Genomic DNA, 11,039 nt, shown 5'->3' on the forward strand with positions numbered 1-11,039 from the left:
AGCTGCTATGTGCTCCGTAGAGGAGGAGCGTGCCGGGTGTGCGAGCGTTACCGAAGGGAAGATGGTGGAATCTGAAGCAGCAACGTGCACGATACTCCGTCCCAAACATTTCCAAAAACATTTACCATCACAACCTGGTATTAGATATCGGTTACCCGGGGACAACCATAGATAATATATACTAAAACTAAGATAGAATTATTAGTATTATTTTGATTTCGGTGCGAGGCGCACCTTACATTGAGGTGCCTGAAACGTGGGGCCAAACTGCACAGATCACAGTATTTTGATACTCTGGACAGGATTTCTCGGCTGGGATTGTTTATATACAGATTACTGTGTACTGTGTGTTGTTCTCTATAATCTGTGTCATTTGGTGTTTGGAGCGGCTGTCAGCATGCCACGAAGCAAAAAGGGGAAACGCGGTGGGAACAGTTCGAGTAAGGGTGAGTTTATTTGTAACACCTTCTGCAATCATAGGCAGTATAAACACAATTACACTGCAAAATATCACTAAGCAATATAATATTTATATAATTTTTTTTATAATATCTTTAAAACAATATCATTGTACTTGCATAAACTGTGTAAAGAGTCGTTTTCAATCTTGAATTATTGTTCCTACTCCTTTTTTTTTTTTTTTGTAAGAATAAACCTCACCAAATTGTCATTTATGTTAAAACAAGAAAATAATGTAACATTTTAAAATAGGGTAATGTACAAGCCATGATTGGTTTGGTGACATTGACCAGCTGGAAACTCTCTCTTCTCTCTTTCCTTTACGATTTTAAGCCAAAATATTGAAATAATGATGCATATTCATTTACAATTTTTTTCAGGCATTACGTTCCCCACATAGCTTTGATTTAGTCTTGCTGATGTGGCTGTAACCATTTCAGCACCATTTACAGCTGAGCTTCATTTCAAGAACCAGCCTTCTAAAACTTGAATTATAAATAAACTAAATACAATTATTAAATAATAATCTAAATATTTAACTATTACTGTTTGGGAAACTGTGTTTGCCCTTAATCTCAGCAGTAAGGATAGAAGCAGAGTGATTGACTGTCAGGGTTATTCAGTCTGCAGCATGACAGGTGAAGCTCGTGTATATTTAGCCCAAGTGTTACGGAGCCACGAAAACCGGGCCTTCCAGGACCACTCACGCGAGGTGTATTACAGACATTTTTGGTTAAACATTGAACCGTTCGTCTCGAACGACAGTTTTCTGTTAAGTTCACGCGCAGAGCAGCGTCACGTGCAGCGTCAGCACGACTCGTGCGTGTGTACCGCCTGCATTTATCTCGTCACCCGGTAAATGCAGGCATGACAAAAACGGGTCTTTCTCGTGACAGAATTCGCTGCGACGCATGCTGAGGGGTTTTGTTTGAAGGTTGTCAAATCACTTGATTAAATTTCTGTGTGATTGTCCTGGCTGAAATCAAAACAGGTTAAACAAACAAATCTACGATGGTTTGCTGGTCTTCGCTGGTTTCAGGCGGTTTTTACAGCTGCTTTAAGATTGTTGTTTGTAGATAGCTGGTGGACAAAGTTAATTCCCATCCTAATCATCTGAAAAATGAACCATGACCAGATTGGGAGCCCAGCACACCATTAGAGGTGTTTTTCAGCATGGCTGTAAATTTGAAAAGTCATTTGATGCTACTGCAATAGTTACTTTTCTGTGTTGGCTGTGTCCTACAGTTAAAGTTGAAATGTCAAACTGATCTCAGATAAGATCTGTGACTAGAGTATTTTAATCTGTCTCTTCCTCCTGTTCACTGTGAGCAGGCTCACTTCGACAGGAAGTGCTTCAGCTGCAGTTGTCAAAAACTGTCCTGTCACGTCCAGGTAGCGTGACCTGATCTTGATTGTGACCTCATGCCTCTCACCCCATTAATGTTTAATGAGCAGCATGTCAATGTCCATTCATTTGTATTTGTTTACATCTTCTCTCATTTCTCTAATGTCTTTCATGACTTGAGAACCAACATTCCCCACAAGCATGTATCACTTCTGCTTCCTTGTGAAAGCATACCTTTAGATCAGTGTTTCCCAACATTTTTTGGTCTTTTGTACAGCCACATCAGTAAAGGTCAACTACTTTTTTTTGGTACCAAGCCAGAAATGCGTTCCTTTATCTCCTATTTTACTGGAAATCATTTATCTGTTTCAGGGGCTATTTTCTCACCAATTAGCTTCTTCTGTAATAAGCTAATATTTCATGAGATTCGACTGTTCTTCCAATCATAAAGAAACTGGGATGATTACTAAAAGTAGTCATTTGCACTTTTTCAGTGGTAGAATTTAAGTACTAAAGGACCCCTGGGCTACACTGCTCCACTACGTGATGAAGCTTCTGGAAAGTTCTGGAACTCAAGTCAAAATATTTGGACTAACTGTTTCTATCCATATTTTGATTTTGCAAAATCTTGAGACTGTTGTGGATTGTCTCAGATATGTTTTCCACCAATCCCCAACCATTCTGGACTGCTCCTCCACATGGTATCCATCCATCCTGAATGCACTGCTGCTTCCATCTCATTCCTGCTGATCTGATGTCTTATGCTGATGCATGTATTAGTACAGCAGTTAGTATGCACTACCATTTCAAAGTCTGTTCAGCTGTCACATTGATACTGATGAGAGATTTATTTTACTGTGGCCAGACTGCGAGCATAAGAGAGTCTTCATTAAAAAAAAAAAACATTAGGAAAATCTTACCGACCCGACCCCAAACTTTTGAACAGTATTATGTACATTAAGCAGATCAGCTTACAAATGAGGAATATCTTCACTAAAATCCTCCCAAGGAAATCAGACTAATCAAGATAAATCATGATTAAATAAATCTAACTATATCATTTTAGTAAAGTAGTATAAAAGTCAAATAAATAATTGTTTCAATATTGAATCTTTTCAAGAGTATGAACTATATGGACCTACCTTTCAGAGATTAGCCTGATTCAGTAGATTCTTGATGCAGAGTGGATCAGTGAAGAGACGGTGATTGATTTAAAGAAGACTGGATTGATGCATGGTTTTCTTCACTCCATTTTAGGTCATTTTTAATCATGACATTGACACTTCCATGTTATGTACGAAAGGTCTGGTGCTGGTATCAGGGAAAAATAGTTAGGCCATTGTGTGTGACTTAAGTGGGTTTGAGAGACGCCACATTGAACTTTGGCCTCAGTCAGAGCTCTGTTTCTTGGATGTGATTTAGGGTTGCTGAGGAGTGTGTATGTGAGTGAAAAAGGTGGGTTTTTCTATTGGTTTCCTATATAGTCAGACTGTTCACACTTTTTCAAAAGTTCAATTTAAAGTCAATGGTACACTAGATTATTAAAACAAAAGGGCACGGATTGGTTTTGCAATCGTACATGCGTGTTTGTTTTATCTGAGCACTGAAGTGAATCATTGTACATGGGGTTGGGTTAGGTACATGAACTTTGTGGACAGTTGAAACATGCATGTTCACTCTGACTGACCGATCTAGGCCTATTCCCCTAACCTATGATCATTCCCTTCTGTGTTCCCTCTATTTATTTAAACCACTAAACTCATTTTCAATGTGTATCTCTTATTCTTGCCTCTCTCTGTTTCAGGGAGGAATGGGGTGAGAGGCGAATCTGGCGTGAGTGATGATGATTTAGCGTCTGATGTTCTCAGTCACTGCAGCAGCGCCAGTGAGAGCGCATCTGTTGTAGAAGAGGGCACAGGTACATGCACAATTACAGTTGTATAAAGGCACAAACTTTATCGCAAATATGTATTGTCCCTAGCACATCCACACACTGACTCTCTGTGCAGGTGAGGCGGTAGATGAACAAACTGCTCAGGAAGAAACAGAAGACAAACTGAAGCAATGCATCGACAATCTGATGGACAAAAGGTATCAATACGCTAAAATACAACAAGTCTGCAATCACACAGTTATTGAAAAGCATATAAGCTCTGCAGCTGTTTCACTGTTGTTTTATATGTTTCTCAGTGCTAAGACCCGTCTGGCTGGATTAGAAAGTCTGCGCTTGGCGTTTTCCTCCAGAGTCCTGTACGAATTCCTGTTAGAGAGACGTTTCACCATTAGTGACTGTCTGGAGAGGAGCTTGAGGAAAGGTTGGAATTAGGACTGATTTTCTTTGTCTTTTTTTTTGGTTTGATTTTATATATGTTTGTTAATGTGTGTTTCATTAGATCAAAACTCATTGACTTTCATTGTTTTTAATTATTCATTTTATTTATTGTGTTACATAAATACTTGTTTATCTTTTGTGAATTAATAAAACGTGATTGTAAGAATTTAAGTACAAGCACTGTAAGGATAAAAATTATTTTATTTTACATTATTTTTTATGTATTTTTCCTGTTGACAGTGGTGCTTGTACTTATTCACAGAAGATAAACTTTTATATAATTAAAAACATAATTAAAAATAATAATAATAAGATTTGTTTTGCGTTTTGATCTCATAAAACAAGAAAGATAAACCATTCTTCTTGCTCTTACACTTCTTGCTCTTACACTCTGTAATTTTAATATATACAAAGGGCCAAAATCGATTGAGGACAGTGTGCCAAAAGTATACCATATTACATTTTTATATACATTTTTTTGTTAATATTATTATGTTTCTTTTTATTATATTAAATTCACTTATATTTCAATGCAATAATAAAAGTCAAAACAAAATAAAAAAAATTAAGACATATCGTCCCCCCACACTCACACACCCTATAGCGGGCCAAATCAAAGGCCATCACTGGCCAACTTTGGTCCGCAGTCCCTGGTTTAAACATCACTGCTGTAGAAGCTGTTGTTGTACTGATGCTTGCAATGTGTGATTATTTATGTGGAGAGAAATCCCAAGCTGCACATGGACATGTATCTGTTGTTTCTCCCATTTGTAAAATGAACTGGGTTGACTTACTGAGTAAAGTCTCATTCCCTCTAGGTGGAGGAGAGGAGCAGGCGGCTGCTGCAACAGTGGGTGCTCTCTTGTGTGGGCAGCTCGGGGGTGGAGTCGAAGGTGAGGAGGGCTTCAAGATGCTCCGCCCCATCCTCAGCTCCATCCTGATTGACAGCTGTGCCAGCCTTTCAGCGCGACAGAGTGTGAGTGATGCCTTAAAATATGTCCATAAACTCTTATTAGATCTATTACATTGACTTTTAAAATGTGATTGTTTAACTATATATCTATCTTTTGTCAGTGCGCTCGAGCTCTAGGTATTTGCTGCTATGTGTCTGCCTCAGACGATCCAGAGGTACGGTCAGATCTTGTAAAAAGCATATTCATATTTATAGATCTGCATCTTTGTAGAAGTATCATCTGTCTTTTTCCACCTGTGTTTTTCAGGACCTGATAAAATCTCTTGGACATTTGGAGAGCGTGTTTGTGGCTGCATATCCCCTGGGTGATGGCACTCTGCCCTCTGTCAAAGCTGGGACCCCTGCACTACACAGCGCCGCCCTACAGGCTTGGGCTCTGCTCTGCACCCTCTGCCCTGCGTCACGCATCGACACCATTCTCAACCAGTGAGTTTGACATGCAAGAAAACACATCTGTGTACAAACTTAATAACAGGGGCAAGAATATCATATCACGATTTTTTTCAGGACAGTCACCATTCATGATTTTATCACGATTTTTTCATTTTGGTTTTATTATTTTGCAAGTGACTGAGCAGAACATCCAACTAATTTCCCTGTTTTAAAAATGTAGTCCTATAAGGTAACAAAATATAAAACCATTTAGGCCAAAGTAGGGGTGGGCGAAGATGAAAATCTGTTTTCATTATTTTATCTTTATTAAAAACAAGAACAAAGATGCACATTATAAATACAATACAATATACAAATGAAATAAACAGTGCTTTTTTACACAGTTGGTGTATTTAACAGTATTATACAAGAAATTGAATAAACAAATGTAAAAATAAAACACTACATAGACTTCACTGTATAACTTATATATACAGTGATTCTTACTAAAGCTACTGAAGTTATTTAGTAAAGTTTTTTTGTCACTTTTTCAGTAAAAAATGTTTTATTTTAGTCTATTGTAGTTTGATTAACATTAATGACAAGCGGCATCAGATTTAAGGCCCTGATATACTCACGCCAAAGTTCTTTTTGTTCTTTGCTTAGAGGTAAAAAAAAGTTTGAAATGCATGACCAGCGATTATAGAGAGCAACGTTTAGATAGGTATGTAAATATGTGCTGCGTGCTTTCCTCTCAATAACAAAATAAACGCATAGATTGCTTAAAATCAAGCAGCTTTACTGTATTAAAAATGAAAAGCAGTGTGAGTGTCTGTTTTCATCAGATGTACAACTTCAATTTTACAACAATCCACAAAGCCACAATCCAAAGCAGGTCTAAAATCTAAGCTGAAGTCATATTAAACACGTTATAATAATGTATCTGTAAGACTGGAAGAGAGGGCAACTCTCTGAGAAAACAAAGGAAATTAGCATTTGAACTCTCTCTTGTGAAGTTAGCCATCCACCATTTGAGATGCAAGTCTCACCTCAGAATACATCTCTTTCCCTCTTCCCCCACTCCTGCTCTCTCATGCTGAGATCACCAAAATTCACCCAAAAATCTATATGGTTTAATGTGAATAATTATCATACAGTATTATACATGTTTGGTATCATTTGAAATGTCTCAGTGCGACTGGTACAAATGTATCATTCCCAAAGAATTAAACCAAAAGGTAATAAGTTCTTAAGAGTTTAGAGATAACTTGCACACAGAGTAGGGTGTGTCTTCCAGGCAAATAGCATTCTGCTCCCAAAAGGTGTAAATTCCCATTGTTAGCAAATGTTATAAAGAAATGCAACAAGAGGCTCAGGGCGATTTGTAACTCAAATTAGCCCGTGATGCGGAGTGTATGTGCAGGCACTTCGCATCATGTATTTTATAATGTCAGGTTTGCATCTTCTCTCTTTATTGCAGAGCATTTGATGTTTTGTATTTATTATCTTTGAACTGATTATGAAATTGCCATGATACATTTACCTGACATAATAAATTGTTACATTTGATTTTATTCTGAATTACTCTGAAATTATTTTCTCAAGTAGATTAAGTGAAGTCTTATGTTTCTGAGTCAGATAAATGCTCTTAAGTGAATTAAACTACTTTGTCACGCGGAAAGACAGTAACGCGCAGAGACCTTCACCCGTTCTATCTGATGCCGACATTGGGTCAATCTAGACGGGCTTACATATCCACTGTTTTTAATGTAATGCTTTATCTGGGTGTTGTCACATGGCTTTTTATTCACCCAGATAGGAGTACAGATAGTCCAATTTGTCTGTAATGTAATCTTTCTCTTTGTCTGTATTTCAGCCACTTGCCACGTCTGCATGCGTGTTTAGAAAGCAGTGAGGTGAACTTCAGGATTGCTGTGGGAGAGACCATCGCTCTGCTGTATGAACTGGGCCGTGACATCGATCAGGTGTGTGTTGTGTAGTGTTGAATAGGTTTGAGTGTCAGGATGATGGCAGCGTACATAATGTGTGTTGTGCCTCAGGAGTTCGAGTATGAGGACTGTGATGCATTGTGTGACAGTCTAAAGAGTCTAGCGACTGATGGAAACAAACATCGTGCTAAAAACGACCGCAGGAAACAGCGCTCAATCTTCAGAGAGGTGCTGCACTACATTGAGGTGAAAGGAGAACTGTTTTTTATTTTTAATTACATTCAGATATTTTATGGCTACATTGCATACTGTGCTAATTATCCGGGTTGATCCAGGACTGTCATAGATGATTATGGTTTAAAAATGTACATGCACCAGACCAATCATTCCCTTCCATTTTCAGAATGAAGATTTCACAGAGGAGAAGATTCAGTTTGGGATTGAGGCCATCTACATTGATGGCTGGATGCGCCGCAGGATTTATGATGCCTTTAAGGAGGTGCTCGAGTCTGGAGTCAGACACCACCTACAAGTGAGGAGGACCAATTGCAACTCACTGTTGTCATGCATAACACTATGTAGTACTGGAGAAAAATCTAGATTTTATTCCAATTAATATTTATTTAAATGATCTTAAATGGTTTCTTAAGTTTTCCTCTGGTACATAATAATTAAAAATATTAAAATTGGCAAGTTTAAGAATTCGAGAAAAGCTTTTTCTTTTTAACCATTGATTTCCTTTTCCAGTTGTTTTTGTTTCACTGGACAAGGATTTTTTGCATATTTAACATTTTAGAGCTCGGCTTAACTTACAAAATGTAAATTCTTTATAAACTACATATGGCTTTTTAAGATTTGATTAATTTACCTTTCATTTCCATATATATACAGAGTGTTGGGTATAATTGACATTACTAAGTAATTAATTACATGTTAAAATGTATTTTGATGTAACATGATCTCCTAAAATTGTTTGGTCATTTCAAGAATAATTTATTAAATTTTCTATTTTTTATTTGAAAAAATTAAAACAGCCGTTTCATGGCAATTCTTGTATGGGTCACCTGGTCGAGGTTGATAAGGGATTTAGGAAGTAATTAGTATTGAGTAATGCAATACTTTTTAGAGGGAGTAATTAGTACAGTAATCTAGTTCATTATTAATTAATTAGTTTTTTAGAGTAACTTGCCCAACACTGAGATATATGGAAGCTTGTTTCCGCCACAAAATAAAACATTTTAAAAGATAATTGCGACTTTTTATCTCACAATTGCGAGTTTACATCTCGCAATTCTGACTTTATTTCTCAGAATTGCGAGATATAAAGTCAGAATTGCGTGAAATAAAGTCGCAATTGCGTGTTATAAAGTCAGAATTGCGAGATATAAAGTCAGAATTGCGTGAAATAAAGTCGCAATTGCGTGTTATAAAGTCAGAATTGCGTGAAATAAAGTCGCAATTGCGAGATATAAACTCGCAATTGCGTGTTATAAAGTCAGAATTGCGTGTTATAAAGTCAGAATTCGGACTTTTTTTCTCGCAATTGCGACTTTATATCATGCAATTCTGACATCTTTTCTCAGAATTGTGAGATATAAACTCACAATTGTGAGATATAAAGTCCAATTCTACGGAAAAAAAAAGACGGATTTTTTTTATTTTTTACCTCAGAATAGTTTGTATCTCACAATTCTGACTTTATAACACGCAATTGCGACTTTATATCATGCAATTCTGACTTTATATCTCGCAATTGCGACTTTATTTCTCAGAATTGCGACTTTATATCTCGCAATTGCAACTTTATTTCTCAGAATTGCGTTTTTATATCTCGCAATTGCGACTTTATATCTCGCAATTGCAACTTTATTTCTCACAATTCTGACTTCATATCTCGCAATTCTGAGAAAAAAAGTCACAATTCTGACTTGATATATCGCAATTGTGAGAAAAAAAGTCAGAATTGTGAGATAAAAAGTCGCAATTATTATTATTTATTTATTATTCAGTGGCGGAAACAAGCTTCCATAGAGATATCATCATTGTGTATATATATATATATATATCTATATCTTATTTTAATGCTTGTCTTTTGTCTTGATTTAAAATTATTTCAAGTCATCTTGCTAAGCTTCCGTAGTGTGCCCCAGGGCCTGTGGTAGAGGACCATTGATATAATGTGTTTATTATAAAGAATTTTTGTATCTGTTTGTATAGTTTAATCCTTTGCTGAGGGATATTTTTGGACTTGGACCACCTCTCATCCTGGATGCATCTGTTAAAGCCAGCAAGATCTCTCGCACAGAGAGGGTAATCTCTCGTCTTTTCATTTATTAATGTAATAAATCATACATACTGTGACACTTGACATTTGCAGTCAGATTCAGTTAATTTTGGGAACTGTCTGTCAAGACAATTCATGCAAATAGAAGCAGCACCCTTTATTTTAAATGTAAGTTTTTGATGCATATTCATGTAACCTTTGTCTTGTCTCTTCACAGCATCTGTTTAACTCTGCTGCGTTCAAAGCTCGGACTAAATTGAGGAACAAAGTGAGGGACAAACGTGCCGATGTGATGTGAGGATGAAGGTCGACAAAGAGAGAGAAACACTACATCCTTAAAATCCCCTCGGCTCACTTGAATCATAGTTTGACATACTGCCAAGCCAGACACTTGACAAAATGTGCGTGCGACTGACTGCCTGTGTGCGAGTGTGAAAGGCCGGGTGTGTGTATGCGGTGTGGTTTTTATTTAACATCACATTGTGTGATTGCTAGGAATCCTGCAATTAAACAAAACATGAACTATTGTATCTTTGTAACAACCTTTTGTAAGGCTGTATTAAGCTTTTCTGTTAAAACATGTTTTACCACCTCAAGAGTTTTTGGGAAAAAAAAATATTTTTATCATAAACAAACTTTTTACAGTTCTACAACAAAGAAAGAGGCCAAGAAAAATGAATTCTTTGTAGTTTTTCTGTATGCATTTTATAAACGGACTATGCTGATGCACCTATGATCTCATGATGCAAACAATTGAAAATACATCTTGGACTGCAGGTTTCCTGAGTTAGTGTAGACCGTTTCGTTAAACCTTTCTCACTGCCACTAAATCATCTGTTTTACATCATACTCATCTGCTGAAAAAGTGTGATTTTTATTGGCTCCAAGTGTGACAGTAATTAATATTCTTATCCCCAAGCTTATTTTTACCTATATAGATAATGCTTCCAACAGTTGTTTGAATTTATTTCTAAATATCAAGCTACCTTGTCATGACCTTTTTTTTTTTTTTTTTTTTTTGTAAAGTTAAAGTACTGTATGCAACAGCCAGACTTTTGAAGAGAAATAAATTATGTAATTATCCTTCACAGAGTGGGAAGTATTTTTGACAGACAAATGTATTTGTTGTAGTAAGACATTATGGCTTTCATTAAACCAAAATACAGAAAAATTGCATCTCACTTAATTTGCTAAGTCTCCGATTACAAATGTATATTGTGCTTGATAGTTCAATTATGTATGTGTGTGTATATATGTACATGTATGTGTGTGTGATGGTAAATCGTTTGGGGTGCGATGGTTCGGCACTCTTGTTTTGTAGCTTT

The 11,039-nt window shown here is 36.7% G+C and overlaps 1 protein-coding gene across 2 annotated transcripts; it reads left to right on the forward strand.

The window, feature by feature from the left end:
* Window positions 1-16: 16 nt before the first annotated feature.
* Window positions 17-11,020, forward strand: ifrd2 (interferon-related developmental regulator 2). 2 transcript variants are annotated; one of them, XM_079897413.1, is made up of 13 exons: window positions 17-446; window positions 1,792-1,851; window positions 3,609-3,722; window positions 3,814-3,895; window positions 3,995-4,119; window positions 4,955-5,112; window positions 5,211-5,264; window positions 5,357-5,535; window positions 7,358-7,466; window positions 7,542-7,676; window positions 7,834-7,962; window positions 9,648-9,740; window positions 9,932-11,020. In XM_079897413.1, exons 1-13 carry the CDS (start codon window positions 398-400, stop codon window positions 10,010-10,012), a joined length of 1,368 nt encoding a protein of 455 aa, XP_079753539.1. In that variant the 5' UTR covers window positions 17-397; the 3' UTR covers window positions 10,013-11,020. The 2 variants fall into 2 exon arrangements, with proteins under 2 accessions (XP_079753539.1, XP_079753540.1); XM_079897414.1 differs by lacking the exon at window positions 1,792-1,851 and having other exon boundaries at window positions 47-446.
* Window positions 11,021-11,039: the final 19 nt, after the last annotated feature.

The sequence above is a fragment of the Squalius cephalus genome (genome assembly GCF_949319135.1).
Source record: "Squalius cephalus genome assembly, chromosome: 16".
NCBI lineage: Eukaryota > Metazoa > Chordata > Actinopteri > Cypriniformes > Leuciscidae > Squalius > Squalius cephalus.